Source organism: Schistosoma mansoni, chromosome W (genome assembly GCF_000237925.1).
Source record: "Schistosoma mansoni strain Puerto Rico chromosome W, complete genome".
Lineage (NCBI taxonomy): Eukaryota > Metazoa > Platyhelminthes > Trematoda > Strigeidida > Schistosomatidae > Schistosoma > Schistosoma mansoni.
Window position 1 is genome coordinate 57,494,970 of NC_031502.1, and position 25,299 is coordinate 57,520,268.

At 37.0% G+C, this 25,299-nt stretch overlaps 1 protein-coding gene and 1 non-coding gene across 2 annotated transcripts in view; one reads left to right on the plus strand and one right to left on the minus strand.

Moving 5' to 3' along the window:
- Smp_131460 (bestrophin-related) overlaps nt 1–24,518 on the plus strand; it is a 35,007-nt gene extending 10,489 nt beyond the window's left edge. Inside the window, exons 5-8 of the mRNA XM_018790290.1 lie at nt 6,456–6,608; nt 8,411–8,491; nt 16,475–16,743; nt 23,995–24,518. Of these exons, the coding sequence (XP_018655648.1) occupies nt 6,456–6,608; nt 8,411–8,491; nt 16,475–16,743; nt 23,995–24,016 (525 nt within the window). The 3' untranslated portion in view covers nt 24,017–24,518. The remainder of the gene's footprint in view (nt 1–6,455; nt 6,609–8,410; nt 8,492–16,474; nt 16,744–23,994) is intronic.
- Nucleotides 3,525–3,603, minus strand: Smp_tRNA_01284_Pseudo_CAT.1.1. Its single transcript has one exon. It is a non-coding gene (tRNA).
- Nucleotides 24,519–25,299: the final 781 nt, after the last annotated feature.

Sequence of the window (25,299 nt, forward strand, 5' to 3'; positions counted from 1 at the left end):
AGAACTCTAGAATCTTACACCATCGATGTGTGCTGCGTCTCCGAAACGCGCATACAAGATCCGAGTAGTGTCATTCATTTGACCGCACCTAATCAAAATAAAGTTTCATCTCGATACACGCTCCGTGTATCTGGAAGCCCTGACGCTGCTTCCCGTGGCCTCGCTGGAGTAGGTATAGCATTAAGTCCTAGGGCAGAACTAGCTCTTTTAGACTGGATCCCAGTAGACAGTCGTCTATGCGCTGTTCGACTAAACGGATCAGTAAGGACTCGGAAAGATAGGGAAATTCGTCGTTGCCTCTTCGTCGTCTCTGCCTACTCTCCCACTGACTGCAGCTCAGACGATATAAAAGATGAGTTCTACAGGAAACTTTCTGACCTTCTCCGAGAAGCTAGGCGTTCTGATGTAGTAATAGTAGCAGGTGACTTTAATGCTCAAGTAGGTAAACTAAGTGAAAGGGAAGGACACCTGGGTGGATCTTATGGTGTCATGGCGAAAAGAACAGATAATGGCGACCGTCTGTTGCAGCTATGCTCAGATAACCGCCTATTTCTTGCAAATACTAACTTTAAGCATAAGGAAAAACATCTTTTGACCTGGCGACCCCCGAATTCGTCCCAACGTTGGACCCAATTAGATCACATCGCTATCAGCCACCGATGGAGGGGCTCGATAGAAGACTGTCGCTCATTCTGGGGCACATGCTTAGATTCAGATCATGCTCTAGTGCGAGCACGTATTTGTCTGCGTCTTACTGGACGTAGGAAAGACACTGCAGGGAAGCCTCTAAGGGTTCTACTTAATGGTAGGCAAGCTAAGAATATATTTCAGGAACAACTAGAAAAACAGTTAGGCAGCCATGTAAGTTGTGTCCACCCCGAGGCAGCGTGGAATGACATCCGAAAAGCTGTGGAATCAGCAGTGATATCCGCTAATAAGGTAAACCATAACGTTAGGGAGAAACAATGGATCTCGGCAGCATCTACCGCACTGATAGATGCTCGTAAACTCATCCCACCTGGCTCTGAGCATAACGAAGAGCGGAGTCAACTTAAGCGCAGGCTTATAAGAAGTCTACGTAATGATCGTGAACAGTGGTGGGTAGCGAAAGCAAGAGAGATGGAAAAGGCAGCGGCAATAGGTAACAGTAGGCAGCTATTCAGACTCGTTAAAGAAACCGGTATTAGGAACCCGAATATCAGTGAAACCATCTCAGATAAAGATGGGCATATAATTCATTCTCAATCCAGGAGGTTGGATCGATGGGCAGAACACTTTAGGGATCAGTTCAACTGGCCTTCAGCCACACTTCAATTACCCACGATCCCCAGTCGTCCTGAATGGCAAATTGATGTAAGTCCTCCAACCCTCTGTGAGGTTGAAAAAGCTATAGGAAATCTGAAGCGAGGGAGAGCAGCAGGCCCTGACAGGTTGACCCCTGAGATTTTTAAGGATGGTGGTCCAGTACTAGTAGTGAGATTGACTGAGGTCTTAGGTAGAATCTGGGAACTGGACGTAATTCCATCTGACTGGTCCCAATCACTGATTGTGCCAGTTTATAAGAAAGGACAAAAGTCCTCTTGTGACAATCACAGAGGGATCAGTTTGACTAATATAGTGTCTAAAATATTAGCTTCAATAATACTAGGTCGCCTAACCAAAGCTCGTGAAGAGCAGACTAGAGAAAACCAAGCTGGTTTTCGACCTGGACGTGGTTGCATAGACCAGATATTCACCCTACGTCAGGTCCTAGAACATAGACACAAATTCAGACGTCCCACAATAGTAGTATTTCTTGACCTTAAGGCGGCATTTGACTCTGTTGATCGTGAGGTTCTATGGCAATGTTTGTCACTGAAAGGAGTACCAAAGAAGTACATTAACCTCATAAAGGCTCTCTACTCGAGCACAACTGGTCGAGTTAGAGCCTATGGCGAACTGTCATCAGAACTGATTACCACAAGTGGCGTTCGTCAGGGCTGTCCACTCTCCCCATTCTTGTTTAACTTTGTCATTGACTTACTTTTAGAGATAGCACTTTCATCAGCTAAACCTCCAGGAGTTGAACTTTTACCAGGAGACTCACTTGTCGACTTAGAATACGCCGACGACATAGTTTTACTCGGTGAAGACGCTGACAACATGCAGTCTTCTGACCACTATAAGCAACTATGCAGGCATGTTCGGAATGCGATTCTCTCCCTCGAAGTGCAAAATGTTACTTCAGGATTGGGTTGCATCGACACCTGAACTAATGATAGGGAGTGAAGTAGTTGAGCGTGTAGACCACTTCACTTATCTTGGAAGTCTCATCAGCCCTTGTGGTCTGGTATGTGACGAAATCTCAGCACGGATACAGAAGGCTCGTCTAGCTTTCGCCAACTTGCGTCATTTATGGCGTAGGCGAGATATCCGTCTAGCAACCAAAGGACGGGTTTACTGTGCAGCAGTTCGCTCCGTCCTACTCTATGGCAGTGAAACATGGCCAATAAGAGTAGAGGATATTCGTAGGCTACTAGTGTTCGATCATAGGTGTCTTCGAAGCATTGCTCGTATATCCTGGGACCACCGGGTAAGTAATGCAGTTGTTAGGAAACGAGTACTAGGTAGGGATGGCAAATCGATTGATGAAGTAGTGAAACTTCATCAGTTGAGATGGCTGGGACATGTGTTACGTATGCCCGACCACCGACTGCCCCGACGTGCAATGTTTCATGGTGTAGGAGTAGGTTGGAAGAAAGCTAGGGGTGGCCAGACCAAAACATGGCACAAATCAATGAAGTCACTGACAAGTGGACTGGGCCATGTTGGTAGGTGTAGACTACCTGGTTGGGATTCGCGAGATGACAGCAACCGATGGTTAGAGACCTTGAATGACATGGCTCAAAATCGTTTGCAATGGCGAAGATGCATCCACTCTTTGTGTTCTACCAAATTCTAATCTTCTGAATTCCTCATGTCTTTATCTTTTTCTCTTTCCAAATTTATTTCACTGTACTATACTCCTTCAATAATTTCTTGAAACCCCTAATCTTTTGGATTTCTGATTATACTCCTACTACTTCTACCACTATGGGATTTGAATCGACAACTGCATCTCTGTGCTAATGTGGTATGGCAACTCGAACTGATGTACGTACGTACGAAGTTCTACGTTGTGACTGACTGACTGATTATACTAAATAAATACTACACTAAAATTAATGAATAGTATGCTGAGCAATTATCGCATTGAATTGATAAAAATTGTCATATGATTATTCCTAAAAATATAATCATATGTTATTGGCGATTGAAGAAAATCAATTCATGTAGGCCATTCGCACTTCAATCAATTAATACCTTGGTCATCATATTGGAGTTCATGTTTATTATTTCTTTTCAGTACGTGGGTTTGTGGAGATTTTAGTATTTTCGCAGTTAAAATCACGAGTTTATCTAAGCTAGACCCCCATTGAGAACCTGGAAGCACCAGACTACCGTTTCGTTCTAATATGGGACTTATCAGCAGCGCACATCCACGACCCCACACACGGGACTCGAACCCACGACCTTCGATCTCACACATGAACGCTTAACCTCTAAACCACTGAGCTAGTGTTCAACGGTTTTAATGTTTAATTTCAATTGATCCATGGTCTTGCTTAACCCTTTGACAATAATCACTTTTGATTTAATATACTTTATTTTACATAATTGCTTTGTGTATCTGGTTTTGAGCTACATTTTAATGTTATCGGTAGTGATACTATCTAGCTGCTCAAATCAGAGTACGCTAGCTGAGGCTCAAACCTATGACTTAGAACTCAATTGCTTAGATCACTTTATCATTAAGTCAAGATAATTTGTTATAAAACTAGACTCAATACTAATGTTGCATTTCTTCTTTAGCTTAGAAATTCTATAGATTAATATGATTTAGTATATGTTCCGCCACCCTTATTTGCAGATCACGATTGCTCCTCCCTATGTTTCCGCACATACATGTAAATTGGTATACACAATGGGATGTGATTTAGTATATGAAAAAAAAGTTAATGTTTTGCAAACGTTTACAACACTTTAATTCTTTTTTTTTTATCAATCAAAGCTCCGCTTTCAAATAGAATTTATTACACTTAACAACTATGAATTTGTTATTCATCATTATCATATTGATTGCTTAATGTTTATTGTGACAATAAGTGATGCTTACTTACTTCGCTAATCATTCATAGAAATTGTGATTTTCAATATATTTTATGGCTTTTTGTAACATCAGAGATTATATGTATATATAGACTAATTCGCTTTTGTAATCAAATTCAATTGACAGGTTAATATTGAAAGTTTGATATGAAATGTTTTGGGAAAAGTTTTTTTTAAACACATTGACTCAACAAACTAAACTTATGAAATACAGAGTCACTCAGTCAGTCAGCTACAACGTAGGACCAGGCACACGCATATGCATCGGTCCAAGTTGTCATACCTAGTTAGCACAACAAGATGAACACCGAATTCATAGTAGTTACTTCAATGGTAGTAATATATAGAAGAAAGATTGTATATAAGGATATAGTACAGAAACAAAGAAATGAAGCAATTTTAATTTCATAGTTTAAGGGAAGACAAAGATGATATACACCTACGCCATTGTGATTGGTTCTGAGCCATGTCACACAGGGTCTCCAACCATTAGTTACAGTAATCACGCGAACCCCAACCGGGTAGTCTGCATCTACCAACATGGCTCAGAGCCCCCAAATGCCCTGGTACAGCAGAGAGTGGGGAGAGTCCGCTCTTCCTCTCGAAATGCTCTCACATGGCCACGCGTATATAGCCTTTGACATAGAAGTTCTACTAACTGCCTTCTCGTGGCATCACTGTTGTTTACGAAATTCACAGGACGAAAAGCGAATGTATGGCGCTTTAACCAGGTTGATGGACACGGAAAGTCCACCTAGGGGAGTTGGGAAACCCTGATTCCAAACCAATGGTGCACATGGGCTCCATTATCCTGAAGGAACAGATGGCGTATGAATCAATCGTTGGTTACCGGCTACCATGGGACTGCATCTTCTCACAATGCTCCACTGCCTTTTGGGTTAGACCTTTAGGTCAAAGGCTCCGGGTGTGGCCCCTAAAAAAACCACCTGCTTTAGTTTGGGCACCTGGGCAGTATCACAGCCGTCACACAAATCAAATGAGATTTGTGTGGCGCATATGTATTCGGTGCCTCTTTGTACCAATATTTATGTGTTCAAATAAAAATAAATAAAATAACATGGCTCAGACTAGAAGTTAGTGACTTCAAGTTCTGATGCCACGTTTTAGTTTGTCCGCCCCTAACTTTTCCAACCATCCCCTACACTAGTCAGCATAGCGCGTCGTGGTAATCGGCGTTCAGGGATACGTAACATATGGCCCAACCATCTCAGTCGATGAAGGTTCATGACCTCATCAACTGATTTACCATAATTCCCTAATACCCTGTGTCTAACCTCATTATTATTTACCCGGTGATCCCAACAGATGCGAGCAATATTTCTAAGACATATGTGGTCAAATACTAGTAACTTACGAGTATCTTCTACTCTTAATGGCCATGTTTCACAGTTGTAAAGTAGAACAGAGCGAACTGCCGCGCAGTATACTCGTCCCTTAATCGATAGACGGATATAAAAATACAGAGTCGGTATGATATGAATGAATTAGCCCAATCTACTTCTTAAATCAAACACTTTCATATGTGAAGTGTGATAATATATTCCTTGACTGATCAAACCGGGATAAAGTAAAAGAAAAGATAACTAAGTGGTTAAAAGTTATTACTTTCCAGAAGTACTCGTTTGTAATCTCCTCTTACGACGATCAACGAACTTGTTTTTCCTTTTGTTGCCTTGGTGTTGAATATTAACAATTGGAAATCTTATAATTCGTATTTACCTACCAACATCTACAGCTTAAACTATACAAAATTCCTATTGTAAAAATAAGAACAACACATATAAGTGAACAATACTGTTTCTAACTGGATCTTCATCTGGCTTTTCTCTAATATGCAGTAATATGTTTATATGCATATATAAAAAATACACTAAACCAATCAAGCTAGTTTTTGAGACAACGGTAACAATGAGATAGATTGCATATTTAAACATACAAGTATTACTGTATCATTCAAGTAAAACCTGATGAAGATCTAATTGACATCAATAACGTTCTTTTATATGCATTGTTGTAGTCTACAGCTTAAACAGTGCTATGACACCTTTAAGGTGACTTAACCAAATCTAACTATGTGGTTGTAATATTACATGTATACTTGTTTATATGGTTACTTTCATTTCTAATTGTGTTTGTACACAAATACTCGTTGCTGTTTTTGTTAAAAAATTTTCACTGTAATCTCTTTTCGTTACTGTGCTGTCATTATATTGCTACTCATTTCTTATCACCCCCTCAATTTTTAGACTGTAACAATTGCTGTATATGGATATTTTGGTACATGTTTGCTTGCATGGCAGTATTTAGACCCATCGAAAAAATATGAAGGTCATGATGTTGATATTTATGTACCAATTTTCGGTTTACTACGTTTCTTCTTCTATATTGGATGGCTGAAGGTTAGTTCCATATTTTATATTATTAGACATTGATTGATACCACGTTCAAACGTTACTTATCAGAATTCTGATTATAACTGTTTTGTATTCTATGTCTACTATTTCTTCTGTACCATAATATCCTAGACTTGACGTTCACAGTTAACCTCGAGTCGATGCAAGCTAAGCTCTTACTGGTTTGGAACCCACAAGCTTTGTTCTATCCGCTGCCATGAGTCCAATGGCTAATCAGCAGTCGGCTTCTATTACATATTTCGAGCACACGTGGGTTTATATACAGAAATACCAAATCTCATCGTACCATAAAATAAAAAAACCACGATTATACACAATTATGATAAAAAGGTCCATAAATAGAGCAATCTGTAAGTGTTTAATTAGCAGCAAACTGGAAACAATAAGCTGTATCGTAATAGTTAATGAGTTGAAGAAACAGAAACATCATAATTCAGTTACTTAGTCAATAAAAATCCGTAAAGTATAGGCAGAGATGGGTGGTGACTAGCAGTAGAATTTCGTTCTGTTTTGGACTTGTCAGCTGAACTTACCTGAATCCCAAAGTCAATGTCCACTCCGGGACTCGAACCCAGTACCCTTCGCTTCAAATGCTATCTCGTTATTCACTTAGCTACTGAGTCCAGATAGCCATTAGCTTGTGCAATGGGGTAAAGTTTTAATTCATTTTATATTGTTTGTTTTAATCTTTCCATTGATATTTAGGACTGAGGTTGGTCCATCAAATAGTTTCTGGAGTTATCGTTCCTTCATTCTTCGTTCTGAAACATCACTATTATTATTGTTATATGTATATATCATATGTATAACTTGACTAAATAGAGTTTCTAAGTTGTATTAAAACGCCATTTATACAGATTGTGATTCATTTTTATTATTTTTACGATACCATTTTAGATGTTACTCATTAAATTTACTAATAAAGTGATTCGAGTTTTAGGTTTCACTATGAACAAATAGCTAAAGAATAATGACCCTTAGTATCACAACCCAATAAACATTTACGATGTTTTACACTGTCATTTTCACTTTATGATATCAAAATAGAGTTTCTTTTACCAATAATCAAAGTTTTAGGTACTCTGTTTATAGTGAGGTATCTTTTCAAGGTTTCTCATTTTTATTTGTTTATTTAAACACGAATATTGGTACAAAGGGGCACCAGATATATATGCGCCGCACAAACCTCATTTGAGTTGTGTGAGGGCTGTGATACTGCTCGGGTGCCCAGACCGAACCAGATGGTTTTCTTAGGGGGCCACACCCGGAGCCTTTGACCTAAAGGTCTGACCCACAAGGCAATGGAGCGTCGTGAGGAGATGCAGTCCCATAGTAGACAGTGACCAATAATTGGTTCATATGCCATTTGTTCCTTCAGGGTACTGGAGCCCATGTGCACCATTGGTTTGGAATCAAGGTTTTTCAACTCCTCTAGGTGAACTTTCCGTGTCCACCAACCCGGTTAAAGCGTCGGACATTCGCTTTTCGTCCTGTGAATTTCGTAAACAACAGTGATGCCACAAGATGGTAGTGATTGGGACTTTCCTGTCAGAGGCTTTATACGCGTGTCCATGTGAGAGCATTTCGAGAGGGAGAGCGAACTCTCCCCACTCTCGGCTGTACCAGGGCATTTGCGGAAATGTCACTCATTTTAAAGTTTTTTTTTAAATTTAATAAAAGAACAGTTTCTTTTTTGATTCCGATATTCTTAACTCTACAGTATATTTGTATCCAACTTGATTATTTTATAACATCATTCGACTTTTAGTTTATATTTTTACTAATAGGTTGCAGAATCATTAATTAATCCCTTTGGTGAAGATGTCGATGATTTTGAAATTGAATATTTAATTGAAAGAAATCTACAAGTAAGTTATTTTGTTTGGTTAGTTATAATTCATTTTAATGTGATATATATATGTATTTAAATTTCCTCTTCGAATGTTTCAATATAAGTTACGATTATAGTAGTGAGTCATCGACATCAGTTGAGTATTATTCAAGATGATCTTTAGAGATTACCATAGTGTAAAAAAACAGGATTCATTTCCATATATCACTAATGACATAAAATATAGACAGTTCCAGTGAATGAACAACAATAATATGTTCGTGGGACCTTTATTTTTTTGGGCGATATGCTGCATGAAGAGATTGAAGTACTGTAACACTTAAGCGTATCAGACTAGATGCGATTAAATTTAAAAACCGAAACCACTAAATTCCAACTTAGTAATCTAAAAATATGGTAGACTGCTTCGTTCCGTATCCAAGATTTGATTGAAGATTATTATCTTGCGTGATATTCAACTCAGATTGTTTCACTGACATTAGGTTTTTGGTTGCTCAGATGTGTTGAAACAGCTTCTGGGAGTTGCCAGATTCGGATTCTGTTTCAAACTCGTAAACATGGTTTGATCATCAGTTTTTGGAATCGTTACTCAGGCTTTGTGAAATTTCGTGCGTTAGGGATTTATGTATCTTGTCATATTCGTAATTCACTGAAATAAACAAACATTAGCCAAAAAGTTGTAAGAAGCCTCAAAAACTCTGTTTATAGGTATGAAGTTATGTAAAGTACTAAGCAACTTTATTAAGGATTTTAATGGCTCCTCTTAAGTGTAATCAGTCCCTATGTACGCTCTCCATCTAGTCTGTATCAACTTCTGTCACAATGGTTATGTCGAGGTAAACCGCGCAAGATGCTCATATCCCAACCAAGCATAGAAGTTTAAAGTTATGTTTGAAGAAAAGTGCCAGAACTACTCCTGATTCCCCAGATGCTAAAACTCCCACGAAGAGTTAGTCTCGACCACCACTTAGCCCTGACAACACATGGCTAAAGATTTCATATAAACTTTCCTGATTCAGTACAGTGAAAATGTATGTAAATGCCGTGGATACGTTTATAAAGTGGCTGGAAGTAGTTGTCATGTCAAATCGAGGAACCGTAGCAATAATCAGCAGGTTATCCAATTTGTTCAGCTGTTTCACAGCACCTGCTTCTGTTTTAGCGCCCAGGTAATATCCCTGACCTCACACCAATCGAATGATTTATCTGGCGCATATCTATCACCCAGGCACCAAAAGGCCAATTCTTCAATTCTGCCTTTCACGCTTATTCATACATCACACTCCATTCTATTAATCAGATATTAAGACAGAGTGAATGATTAACCCGATCTTCACTGGTTTAAGTAGAGTAAGTGGTCAATCCGATCATTACCTGGCTTCCTGGTTTAGCTCATGAACAAGGTTAACTAACTTCAGGGCACCAAGAAGAGGTGCGAGCAAGTCTTTGTTCTGGATAAATAGTCCAATTCGGATGAACAGTCAGTTCTTTCCTATTGAGGGTAGAGGGATTTAGCATTATACGAAACGCTTCGACTTTTCTCCTCTCTTTATAGTTGAAAAAACCTTTTTGAATTATTGATTTTTTTAATATTGACTTGGTGGTTATTGAATAGAACATGTACTTCTACTGGTGATTTAATTTTTAAACTCTACAGGATTATTAAGAGGTCTTTTTGTATAGCTTAAGTGTTTCTTGTCACGAGAAGCCTCTTCAATGTGGAACGCATCACAACCGATTCAACCCAGTTTGTAGATACAATTTTACGTGGATTTAAACTTCTATACTATTTGAACTTGTGTCAGTTTATTTCGGTTATTTATTTGTTTACTGGGAAAAAAGTGACTTCACATTAAATCACGAAACATCAGAAGTACAAATTTCTACTTGTTGGGATATAACTAAGCTAGAATTATTTTATAATTATTAGATTTTCTATTCAATGCTTAGTTTACTTGAAACTATCAAGTACAACCTTGGTATTGTTATCGATATTTTCTATATTTAATTGTTTACTAATACTAAGTCTTATTTAAATATCAGAAGGGGGGTTTTGTGGAGATCTTAGTAATTTTTTTCTATAATTGAAATCATGAGTCAATTGAAGCTCAATTTTGTGGATTGGTTGAAGTTAGACATTAACACCGTTGGATGCTGGCTCAGTGGTCTATCGGTTAAGTGCTAGCGCGCAAGACTGATAGGTCCTGGGTTCGAATCTCACGACGCGGGATCGTGAATGCGCATTGCTGAGGAGTCCCACAATATGACGAAATGGCCTTCTAGTGCTTCCCGGTTTTCCATGATGGTCTAGCTTCAATTGACTCATGATTTCAACTATGAAAATACTGAAATCTCCACAAAACCCCTTCTGACAATAATAGTCATATGCTCATTAGTGACTGACTTCAAGAGATATTTCCTGGAGTTCTAGTGGAAAGCAGTGACCAGTGGAATTCAACCACGTCTGTTGCGAGATAGGAACCCACTGAAGACAATTGGTGAATGGTTGCTCAACTTCGTGGATTGGTTGAAGTTAAACATTAACGCCATCGAATGCCGGCTCAGTGGTTTGTCGGTTAAGTGCTCCGGCGCAAGACTGATAGGTCCTGGGTTCGAATCTCACGACGCGGGATCGTGGATGTGCACTGCTGACAAGTCTCACAATAGGATGAAACGGCCGTCCAGTGCTTCCAGGTTTTCGATGATGGTCTAGCTTCAATTGACTCATGATTTCAATTATAGAAAAAATATTATTTAAATAATTTTACTATACCTTGTTTTACACTTATTAATAAATACTTTATATATATGAGGTAAGATAGAGAACTGTAGAATAGCTTTTAACAGTAACCTAAAAAAACAAAACAAAAAAACATCATTATCTCACTACATTGTCATAAAATCATGTAATCAGCTGAATAATATTAATGTAGAGAGATGCACAAGATTGTACTTCATGTATATCATGCTAACTAATGACCTATACTAGATTATTCTTCATTTTTCTTATTAGTAATCATATATGTTTGCATGTTTTAATAAGTTTCTATGAAAATCTAAGGTAAATTAGAATTGTATTATGCATTCATCTTAATGAAGAAAAAAAACGACACATCAATGGACTTTTATCTATATTTTGCCTTTACAAAATAGAATGCATATGAATACAAAATGAAAAGTATAAACGATAAGAATTTATGGTTAGGTTGAATCAATCTGCCCCATAAATCATCTCTCTCAGATAATCATATTCAGATAATCATATCTATTTATTTATTCTCTTCAAAAATCGTTTTCTATCGAGTCACAAAATGTCAGAAAATTTAATCGAAGTGGTTTTCTAAAGTGTAGTCTTTCAAATGATCAACACATAAGAAAGCATTATTTAATAAGAAATTTCATAACTCTTTCAACAAGTTCAGTAGGTCTTGTGATTCAATAGTTTAGTTAGATAGTAGTACATTAACTTTTAAAGCAATGAACAGTGGGGACGTCATTACAAAAATTTAATGCAGCCTCCATTCGACATACAAACTTAAGGAATTCAAAATAGTTCTCAACACCAGGTTCCAAGCCTTACACGATCTACTCAAATAAGAGGAAACTACCATAGACAACAACTGGAAAGAGATCAAACAAGTACTAACTTAAATGTGTCAGGACGTTCTCGACATCAACAAGCATCATCATAAGGAATGGATCTCTATCAAAACCCTGAGCAAGATTCAAGAAAGGAAGAACAGGAAGACAGCAATTAATAACAGTGGAACACGAATAGAGAAGGTCAAGTCACAGGCCGAATACAGAGAAGCAAACAAGAGAGTGAAGAGGAATATTAGATCTGACAAGCAGAAATACGTGTAAGATCTGGCAATGGTAGTGGAAAAAGATTCGAGTGAACGAAATATGAGACAAACATATAGCACAAGGAAGAAAGTGGTAGGGAAATACAGTGAACCAAAGCGACCAGTCAAGAACACAGAAAACAAACCAATCACTGAGATTCAGGAACAGAGGAACAGGTGCGAAGAACACTTTGAATAACTCTTGAATAGACCAGCTCCGCTGAACTCACTAGACGTCGAAGCATCACACACTGCCATCCCTATGAATGCCACCCGATCAACGCTCGAAGAAACCAACATGAATATTAGACATAGCAAGAGTGAGAAAGCATCAGGACTAGATAACACACGAGTTGAAACACTGAAGTCAGGCATAGAAGTAACTGCTTACACGCTCCACGTTCTATTTAGAAAGACTTGTGAGGAAGAACAAGTGCCGACAGACTGTAAAGAAGGATACCTCATTAAGATACGAAAGAAATAAGATGTGGGAAAGTGTGACAACTAGAGTCATCACACTACTACCAGCATCAGGAAACGTTTTCAACAGAATGTTGTTGAATCAGATGAAAAATTCAACAGACACCTAACTTTGAAATCAAGGAATTGGATTCCGTGAGGATCAGTAGCGCATCGAGCGAATTGCGACACTATAGATCATTGTTGAGCAATCACTGAGTGGAGAGTAGAGCCTTATGGTAACTTCGTCACAATGGATCGCTTTGGTGCAGCTAGACGATTCTATCCTACGCACACCAACAAATACAGGCGAAGACAGTCACTGTAGTAGCAGTATGTGCAACGGTAGGCATCAACATACACAAGGAAAGAAGCAAAATCAGGAAATACAAAACAAAGCACGAACACAATTACAATTGATGGATGCTCTGGAAGAGGTGGAAACTTTCGCATGTCTGGTCAGCATCACTTATAAACAATGAGGACTAGATGCATATGTGGATACAAGGATTGAAAAAGTAAGGGCAGTATTCCCACAATTGAAGAACATGTAGACATATGGAACGATTGTCTGCAAGCCAACACGAAGGTGAGAATTCTCAATCTAAACGTCAAGACAGTTCTATTGTCGGAAGCTGAAACGTGGAGAACTACTCCAGGCTTCATCAATAATATGCAGGTATTTATGAACAGATGTTTACACAAGATAATCAATATCCGTTGTCCGGATGTCAATAATAACAAGCTATTTTGGGAGGGAAGAAGTGAGCTCTGATTGTAGAGAAAATGGGGGAAATGCGCTATGGTGGACAGGACGAAGATTGCGGAGCTGATCAAGCTGCAGCACGGGATAAACCCTAATTTGGAGTCCTGAAGGGAAAGGGAAAAGAGGAAAAGCAATGAACACATTGTGTGGGGAATCGGAGGTGGGAATCAAAAGAACGAATTGAAACTGAAAACAGCTGGAAATTACTGTTCCAGACATTTGGTTGGAGAATGTTGTTAGGCGGCGTCTTCTCCTCCCCTTGGGGTAACAGGCCTAAGTGTATGGGGACCACAAGCTGCATAGTAAACATTATTAATGAGATTCTGGTACATCTGGTTGACGAGTTCTAAATAGAACAGCACACCTTTTTGTTGATGCTACTAATTACTAACTTAATTAAATTGGATTTTTTGAAATTTCTTATGGGAAAACATGGAAGATATAGTCAACTATGTTGTAATTGAGGCAATTACGCACTAGGAGGATTAGATAAATATTGTGCTATGTTGTGAATGTTTGAAACTTAAGATGTAAACTTCAGAATAGTGACATGGTATCTGAGTCGCACTACCATGCTTATTATCATACATAAGTGAGGTTAAACTAATCAATAGAAAGGTTATCCTATAGTTATTTATCCAGTTTTCATAGTATGATTAAATTTAATTATATAGTTGAATCCATGAGTCGATTGAAGCTAGACCACCATGGAAAACCTGAAAGCGCTAGACGGCCGTTTCCTCCTAGTGTGGGACTCCTCAGCAGCTTCAATTGACTCATGAATTCAACTATAAATTACTAAAATCACCACAAAACCCCCTTCTGATAAGCTTAATTAGTTCAAACAAAGTGTTATGCATCATCCAACCTATGTGGGACTCTAAAACCGAAAACCAGGGTTGACCTGAAGAACTGCTAAGGTGCTTGCTATTCACCACTTCCTTATCGTCTTGTGGATAATTTAACTCATAGAGTGATTAGTCTTTCTTCTTTATCTTAGTTTATTAATTTATTTACAAGGTAGAGATTTGTATACTCGTATTTTTAGCCACACTTCTGGTATGAGAGCTAGTGATACTATCCGGTTGACCAAACTAGATTAGATGGAGCGAGATCCAGACTTACAACTTAGTGGTAGAAAACTGGATATCTTAACCATCATGACACCTCTCTTTTATCAACAAATAATTGGAAGCAACACAAGCGTATAATTGATGTACAATGGCCTTAAATATAGATGAAAAGATAATATACCAAAAGAGCTACGATTCAGTAACATAATAACTTATATAATCGTAGTAAAAAAAGAAGGATGAATGGCCCGAAAAAATACAAGTTCAAATTAAAAAAAATGGAAATGAAGCAATTCGCAAGTGGTTTCGTCCTGATTACTCAACATACCGACATTTTCCCCAATAGTTCGAAAAAACAACACAGTTTATTTCCTACGAGAAATGAATTACCAGTACTTGAGTTGAAAAAAATTACCTCTACAAACTACTTAGATAAAACGTCGTAGTAACGAAAACATAACTTTAAATCACTATGATCACATGGTATGTTTCTTCAACATAGAGTGATTCAATTTATCATATGGTTTATCATTGATTAGCTTCTCTCTCTCTCTCTCTCTCCTGATTTTACATTCTTTGTTGGCATTGTCAATTTTCAAGGAGATCTATTTGTAGACGACATCAGAGTCAATTTTTTCTTCTCTAAAAAGAGCAATTATTAGACAAGGTAATTAACAAAAAATAGATCACATCAAATAAAAGGATTCTACACGTGTATAGGGATGTCAACAAAAATCAACTTTTCAAACCTGATTGATATATGGAAAAAAAGTAGACGAAATATGATCTTTACAACTAATACTTAAGAAGTGTTTTTACAATATTCCTTTGATTAACTATGATACAAGTGATCGACAAAGTGGAGATTGCATTTTTCTTCTCTTTCGTTCATTCATTGATAACAACATTGACTGTGTCTATGACAATATTTAAAAATTGTTGACAACCCAATTTCTTAGTTGTACGGTTCTTTTCATTTTCAATGGAACATAATGATTTCTAGTGTACACCAAATGCCCTGGTACGGCCGAGAGTGGGGAGAGTCCGCTCTCCCTCTCGAAATGCTCTCACATGGCCACACATGTATAGCCTCTACCAGGGAAGTCCTACTCATTACCTTCTTGTGGCATTACTGTTGTTTAAGAAATTGTGAGGACAAAACGCGGATGTCTGACGCTTTAACCGGGTTTGGTGGATATGGGGGATTCACCTAGGGGAGTTGGAAACTACTAATTCCAAACCAATGGTGCACATGGGCTCCAGTACCCTGAAGAAACAAATGGCGTATGAACAAATCGTTGGTGACCGGCGACCATGGGACTGCATCTCCTTACGTTGTTCCACTGCCTTGTGGGTCAGACCTTTTGGTCAAAGGCTCGGGGTGTGGCCTCCCAAGAAACCCACCTGGTTCGGTCTGGGCACCCGGGCAGTACCATAGCGCACCCACAAATCAAGTGACTCGTATGGCGCATATTTATCCGATGCCCCTTTGTGCTAGTATTTATGTGTTCAAATAAATAAGTTTGTAAATAATCTCATGGTTTTTAAACTCCACTGACCCATATTTCCTTAAATCATATCTTTTATACCTAGTTTTTTCTACTACCACTGATATTACTACTGATACTACTACTTATACTACTCTGAAATCCGTCTGTGTCTATGTGGTGTAGTAACTTGAACGAAAGGATATATTTACTAGATTCTACGTTGTGTAGCTGACTGTAGGATGAAATTCTTTACATTAAAATATAAGTAAATTATATGTGGGACAATATTATATCTGTCTTTTCTCGCTGGCTAATCGTAGCTTAGATTGACTAGATACAGCGCTTTTTCGGAAATCTTTTGAGTAGGTTTCTTATTTAATTGTCGATGGAATGCATCATGAGCATCCTGATCTTGTACGCGATGCATACTGGAACACCACAGACATTATACTACCAGATTGGACAAAAATGACAACTGAAGGCGGTGCTGCAGAAGCAAATTTGGACGCATCAGAAGGAGCTGATAAATTTGTTGGTTCGTTAGCAAATATTGACATCACTGAACATAGACCAAGTGTATTATTTTGGAATAGTTCAAATCTGCACCGACGACGGACATCTTCAGCAAGTACAAAGTAAGTTTCTTTTTAAATAGTTTTTAATACAGCTATATGAATAATTGGTTGTAAAGTTCAACTATCAAATTGTGAGGTTATTACTACCGGGCAAATAAATGAAAATTTGAAAGTTCTCTCGTGAATCAGTCTATGTATTTTTAATGTTTGTTTAGTAAGCATTGGGCTTATAGTATTTTTAGATTATCCTAATTGTAAGTTTTCGTTTTATTAGTTAACTGTTACCAAATCTTTCGCCTGTAGTACATTATTTTTCATTGATTTTAAACCTAATACGTAGATTTATACCACAGATGTACATTGATTTTTCACCGAATAGTGACCAATATTGTGTTTGTCTAGTTCTTTATTGCTAGCCGAATTTCATCAGTCACGTTGCAGCGGGAACAATACTTTAAGTGACTCAAAGTTATGTGCATTATGTTTTGATGTTAGATGGTCGGGGGTCGTTGACAGAAACACCCTGGAACTGGGTTCTACGCTAGTTGGCACTCGTCAATAAAGAGAACCTCTAAACTTGTTCAGGGAGGTTAGTTGCTTCTCGAATAGCTCGATGGTAGTGCCTGGGGCTGTGAAGCCGGATTGCACAAGTTTGAATCCTATATGAATAATCAGTTCTCTGAAGATTTGAGCCACGACTGCCGACTAACAAGAAACCTAGGTCCAGGGTATTCTGTCTACTATCTTTAGTCATTTAATACCAAAAATATCTTTGGTACGTACACATAGCAACTAATCATTTATAGTACATCATGGTCGTGTATTTTATACAAACTTTTTTATATGAGTTGTTAAATCCGAATTCTACACGGTACTGAGATGGCTTTTCTAGTGTTCTGATTGGTAGTTTTGAGGCAGGTGAAGATTTCGAGTAGGGAGTCGAACTTTACTCTGTACATTGACTGATTTCATAGAATTCTTATTGTTGGCGTAGGCAAGATCACAGCAGAAATCAGTGTTGTAACCCTAATCATCAAAAGCGTCGTTTTAGTGCACGGTATATAAATATCTGATAATTGAACCACAATTACAAATAAATAAACACCCATTTATGGTGTTCATCGTACATCAAATTGGCTGATACACTAAGTAGGTGTTAAATCTAGCGGAGTTGATTGACATTAGATTTGCGTTTCACTCCTAGTTTAGGTTGTTCGACAGTCACTTTAGTTTTACTTTTCAGTTTATGGTTGCTTTTTTTCTAAAAAAAAATTAACTTAGTAAGTGTCATTTTTTTGACTACCTAACAAATGGATTCATGTTTTCACATTGGAAAACATAATGTTACATAAATATAAACTCTGTAAATTTGTAATCTACTTCAATGTATTGTTCAAGTCAAATAATCAAGTTTAAAAATCCAGTGTAAAATAGTCAGTTAGTCGGTCAAACGCAACGTATAGCCTGGAACATGTACGTCAACGCAAGTTGGGATACCTCATGAGCACAGCGGGATAAAATTATCGGTACAAATTTCAGAGAGGATAGAATTAGTAACAGTGTTAGCGGTAATAGGAAAAATCATGAATCTAACATGCGATTGGAGAAAATATAAATTAGTGGAATTAAATAAAACAAGAAATTTACAAATTTAAGATTTATGGGAAAGACAAAGAATGAATAATTTTGAACTATTTCACCCAAAGTCTCCAACTCTTGGTTACGATAATCACCTGAACCTCAATTAGGTAGTCTGTTTAACAAAAGGGATGGTAATGGGGGGGAATAGAAAGCTTTTAAATCAATTTCTTGTCATAAAAGCTAAACACCTATAACTAACTATTTTTTTCTCATAAATTTGACTACTAATAGCCAATGTTATTGTAAATTTAAACTGTTTTTTGGTGTGGAGGGAGTTCAAACCAGGAATTTTATATCCTTTATCTGTTGGAAATTGAACAATAAAACCTTTAAGAATTCAATTTATTTAACCTACACTCGTAAATGCAATACATGTACGAACCCTGTAAAACTGGTTATTTTAAAGTAGCTATATATAGTAAAAATACAGGTAAAAGTATGCTATACTAACCTCCTTGAGTCAGCTAATCAAATATAAGATAGCGCCTCTTAAATTTTTGCGTGAAACGGAAGGTGCAGTAAAATATAGCTGAGGAGTCCCACAATAGGACGAAACGGCCGTCCAGAGCTTCCAGGTTTTCCACGGTGATCTAGCTTCAATTGACTCATGATATCAACCATATATATATAAAATCTCCACAAAAAATCCCCATATGGCTTATATGTTTATTATTAGCTAAGTGAGATTTAGCAGTATTTGGTTTTTAATATCCTTGAAATTGAGAAAAAGATATCTAGTATTCAATCAAACATTGAATATGACATAATGATTATGCTAAATTACGAGAAATGTCTGGCCCTGGTTCTGATATGTGCTGTTTATTGGATTATTCAATGTGGTTTAATGTATTAGTAAGGTTATTTGTGTAGTTAGGTAATACTCTCTTATTCTAACTGCTGACATTTAATCTCACACTTAGCTTTCTTAAGTGTATAGACAAAAAGGTGGCGAAGCTTCACTGCGTTATGGTTGAAGTCAGCTAGTGACGAAAGCCCTATAGTATTATAATCTAAACGCGTAACATTAGCCCAACTCCCAATATGTAAACTTGACTATTTTCTTTTGCTATAGTGAATAATTAAACGTGTAAGGGTTAATCAATCATATCAAAAGTATTATTCCACTGTAATTTTATTACTTTTCATTGTTTTATAACTAAACTAGTTATTGTTTTCTGATTGGTTAATAGGTCAGTCACCCAAAGTCGTCAGTATAGTATACTTTTACTAAAATATCCTTTCATCATACAATTTATGACTTAAGAACATAATAAGAGTTATTGTATTCAATTGTATAAGTTGATGTAAACTAATGTGGTAATTTTTAGGCTCTCTGATATATTGAACGTATTGACATGTTGAAGAAGCTGAATTTCTTAGTTGTACAGTTCTCTTCATTTTCAATGGAACATAATGATTTCTAATGTACACCAAATGCCCTGGTACGGCCGAGAGTGGGGAGAGTCCGCTCTCCCTCTCGAAATGCTTTCATATGGCCACGCGTATATAGCCTCTACCAGGGAAGTCCTACTCACTGCCTTCTCGTGACATTACTGTTGTTTACGAAATTGAGAGGACGAAAAGCGAATGTCCGGCTCTTTAACCGGGTTGGTGGACAAGGCGAGTCCACCTAGGGGAGTTGGAAAACCCTGATTCCAAACCAATGGTGCACATGGACTCCAGTATCCTGAAGGAACAAATGGCGTATGAATCAGTCGTTGGTCACCGTTTACCATGGGACTGCATCTCCTCACAATGCTCCACTACCTTGTGGGTCAGACCTTTAGGTCAAAGGCTCCGGGTGTGGCTCCCTGAGAAAACCACCTGTTTCAGTTTGGGCACCCGAGCAGTATCACAGCCCTTACATAAATTAAATAAGATTTGTGTGGCGCATATATATCTGGCGCCCCTTTGTACCAATATTAATGTGTTTAAATAAAAAAATTAAACATTAATTAAATAACGGGATTATTATTATCATCATTAATTAATTAAATGAAGTACTCCTGATTTTATTTTCATTTTAATTATTGTTTATGTTGCATTTACAACTTGAAATAGTGGGTAAACACACACACACACAAGTATGTGATCCTAAATTCCAATAAATTCTTTTACAATTATACTGTTCCTTAGGAGGAATGCTAGTGATATTTATGTCTTAGCTATTACTATTTGTTTATCGTCGTTGTCCATTTCCTTTGCTTCATATCAATGTTGAATGTGACTTTTGCTTAAGCATATTTTATTCTTTTGTTTCAACATGTGTTTTATAATCATAGCTCTATGGTGTTTATTTGTTTGCCTATTGTATTTATGTGGCTATGTGCAGTTTACAAAATTGATGTTTAATTGTGGCTCGTATAATAGATTTGATATCTTCTATGTTGTTTATTGATATTCTCTCACAGGATGATTAATAAAATTCTGACTATTACCTTAAAACTTGACTTATTTCCTGAATTTCTAAGTTGTATTTGTAACAAATCTATCTCAGTTACTGTATCAATGTCCGTTGCTTTTCACTGACAGTTCAAATGAAATCAGCATGTGACGAATACAAATTAAACTAAGCTCCACATGATCCGTTCAACTAAACTTCTTTACTAAATATTGAAATATGAACTAGAAGGCGTGTCAGCAAAACGTTTTCCAGCCCATAGACAGTACTTCATTCCTTATAAATGTCTTTATTTCTACTGTATGCTGTAATGATAATCATGTGTGTGTATCACTACTGTTATTTTCATACATTTGGTTCCCTTTGCAAATTTAAATAAGACAAGAACTTCATTAATTACAGAACTCATTATGTTTCTTTACTCTCTCTTCACTTACAAATAAACTAGTAAGTTTTACTGTGCTGAAATTACTGAGACATATTGGGATTCGAAGAAACTAATTGTTAAACAATAAACGATGTGTTTGGAAAGTACAAACAGTTCAGAGTTAAATTTCTTTACAGTCTAAATCATGAACCGATCTCAACTGAATCGACTACAAGTAAGAATCTGAAATCAGTGGGAGACCGTTTCGTCCTAGTATCGGAGTCCGCATTTTCAACTGCCCACTCCGGCATCGAACTCATGGATTTCGGTTACATGTGCTGACGCTAAACCTTTAGATCATTGAGGTAGCATCCAACAGCGTTGATGACTACAACTGGTTTAGGATATTGTGCAACCTCCGTCAATTGTCTGCAGTGAATAAGTGTCTCACACCTGACACCGATGGGACTCCACTGGTCACGGTTTTTCACCAGAACCCTGAAAGTTGTATCTTGAAGCTAGTCACCAGTGAGCACATGATTATTATTAATGTAGTGTATTTGTGATACCTTACTTCTGTTGTGTAACGCGCTACTCACGGCGCTAGCATCACTCTACCTATAACGCTGCTGGGGTTACTGCCGATGCTAATGTAGTGAAGGAGAACACAGGTGACGACAACCGACTTTATTTAGTACAAAATTACAGTTACTTGGTAAAACAGAAAAATCATACTCCAGTACTTCATTTAAAAAATGGTTCATTAATTGTCTCAGACTTCATTGTTCCTGCATTTCCATAGCAATCGCTTTCTGTTCCCGTTCTTCCCTCCTCGGTCTTCTCAACCTCCTTCTACCAGACATTCTATTCCTGACTAGCGTCATGTACTACTTATGTCGACATAAGTAGCACAACACAAAAACCGAAAAATGAGTAGATAACGGGCACATGGTCAGCAACCCCAAACCATAGTAAACAACACCGTTAGGATTTATTTGATAACAATTATCAGGGTGGTTGATAAACGAAACTTAAGGAATTATTTCGAAGCCAAGCCACAATACTACAACGTCCTTGACTATAAGAAAGCATTTGACTGAGTGGAGAGTAGAGCCTTATGGTAACTTCGTCACAATGGATCGCTTTGGTGCAGCTAGACGATTCTATCCTACGCACACCAACAAATACAGGCGAAGACAGTCACTGTAGTAGCAGTATGTGCAACGGTAGGCATCAACATACACAAGGAAAGAAGCAAAATCAGGAAATACAAAACAAAGCACGAACACAATTACAATTGATGGATGCTCTGGAAGAGGTGGAAACTTTCGCATGTCTGGTCAGCATCACTTATAAACAATGAGGACTAGATGCATATGTGGATACAAGGATTGAAAAAGTAAGGGCAGTATTCCCACAATTGAAGAACATGTAGACATATGGAACGATTGTCTGCAAGCCAACACGAAGGTCAGGATTTTCAATCTAAACGTCAAGACAGTTCTATTGTTGGGTGGTGAAACATGGAGAACTACTACAGCCTTCATCAATAATGTGCAGATATTTGTGAACAGATGTTTACACAAGATAATCAATATCCGTTGACCGGATGTCAATAATAACAAGCTACGTTGGGAGAGAACAAGTGAGTTCTGGTTGTAGAGAAAATGGGGTAAATGCACTATAGGTGGACAGGACGAAGTTTGCGGAGTTCATCAAACTGCATCACGGGGTAAGCCCTAATTTAGAACCCTGAAGGGAAACGGAAAGAGAAAGAGCAATAAACACATTGTGTCGGGAATTTGACGGAGGGATCATGAGGATGAATAGAAATTAAAACAACTGGAAAGGAGTGTTCATGATGGAACAGTTTGGGAACTTCTAGTGGACAGCCTATGCTTCTCCATGAAGGCTAACTGGCGTGCATAAATAATTTAGATTTGTGAAGGACGAACCATTTATGTAGTACTAACAGCTTCCCACTAGTGCTCTTGTGAGGTCTGTTAATAATATAAACTGAAAATACTACAATCTGTACAAATCCCATTTGTTAGATATTTGTCAAGCTTTCATAAGTGTTGAAAGTTACAATTCGAAAGTAATTTAGGATTATTTCATAATACTACAAAAAAGTTTAAGAGGTTTAAAAAAAGTCAATCAAACTCATTAGGCTGTGATTATAACTAATTAAATTACAAAATAGCGAAACACGTCAAAGTAATTTGGTTATCAATAGAGAAGATTGACTATTGGCTTTTTGAATATAAAGGGCAGGCTTAGGCTATAACTCTCAAATTTGAATAATCTAGAATTAGGTTGTTTTGTTTGTTAGTTTAAATACACTTACTTAAATTCACTTTATACTCTTTCTCAGTCATTGGGCTATCGAAGTAAAGCCTGTAGATGTCCATCGTTTAATCAAACAATGTATATATGCATTGATATAAACAGACGGAGATCGTTTTACACCGTTCGTGTTATTAAAAAAAACTGTCATATGTGGTGAGAACAAGTTTGTAGCAGGAAAACAAATACTTGTTAGAGTTATCTTTGATTAGCATGATGTATGATTTAGTCACATTTAAATGAAAACGTGATAAATATACGTTTCTTTTCTGGTTTTTCTAATCTCTATTATTACTCGTATTGAATACTACATTTCTTTATCAATGAATGCCTAAGGATGGGTCTATTACTTCAAAAATGGTGGTCTAGCTTCAATTGACTCATGATTTCAACTATGAAAAATAATAAAATCTCCACAAAACCCCTTCTGATCAAAAATAGTCATTGATTAGTGTATACATCTATCCTCAGTTGTTGTTATTATTATGATTAGTACTTTTTAATGATCATGTTCCACAATATGCAACTAATTTTGCAAACATTGTTTTTTGTTTAGAAGATCTCCACAAATATCGTAAACAAGATTGTTGAGCTTGTATCTATGATTAAATGAAGAAATATCTTAAATGACATGTGCAGTACATCTTTTTATAATGATGACTTGTATTTTGGTTTTTTTTTCATTTACAATCAATCAATAAATTGACTACTTCTTTATGTTGTTGATGATCTAATAGAATGGGAAATCTTTGTATGCTTATTTGCCTTAATTGTGATTTTCATTTATTGAACCAAATACTTGAAATATTTTATGAAACAAATGGAAATGATTTCGTTATAAGTCAAAAAAGGATGATGATTAGATGGGATGTGTGAAGTACAATACAATAGTGTATACATTGTAAAACCAGGAAACAATCGTATTTGATGGATAACGACTATAAAAAGACTTTTCGTCATATACCTTGTTTTTACTCTATAGATTTTTGATAAATATTCCTCTGTGCGTCTTAAGTTTTATAATCATGATGATTATCAATGATGAATACTATGGAGATTGCTAATACAAACTTACTTTATAAGTAACCTTGTCATTATTTGCACTTTCCATAGTTTCACGTAATTTGTATAATTACTATTGTTGACTGTTTGTTTAGATTTGACCTTGATCGTCCCCTTACCGTTCTGTTCTCTGCTCACATGACACACTGATTTTCGCTTATAGGTAGACTGCTGCACACACACTTCTCGTTCTTACTTTATCAGCTGCCGCTATACACAAGTATAAATACTCACAAAGAAAAATATTGTGGGACTTTACTTAAGTTGTCAGTAGGGTGTGTGTTCGCGTTTTGGTCTCGTAATCCACAATTATAAAAAGTAACCAATAGTTCCAAATATGATAGATATAATTCAAGATAATGTGTATCCGGAATAATCACGTAATGGGAATATCAATGTGATCTGTAAACGCAGATAGCGGCAGCTGATAAGTGAGAACCAGAAGTGTGTGTGTGCAGCAGTGTACATATACATACCTGATTATTTAACTGTTAATTTGCTTCATCACTTATATTTTTTGTCAGGGTCCCTTTCAACAATAAAAGTAATCACATATTCTCATTTAAATACTGATAACCGTGTTATCGATATTGCTTATGCAATGTAGTTACAATATCCCTATCGTGTCATGTCACTTTTTTTAATGAGCTATTTGAAATTCTAAACTTGTCATGCCTCTAATAAAAATCTCACAAATATATTTTCAAAAGAATTGAGTAACAGACTATGGTGAATTCGGCTGCTAAATAAACATCTTAATCCTATGTGTATTGATACAAAAAAGTATATCCTGCATACT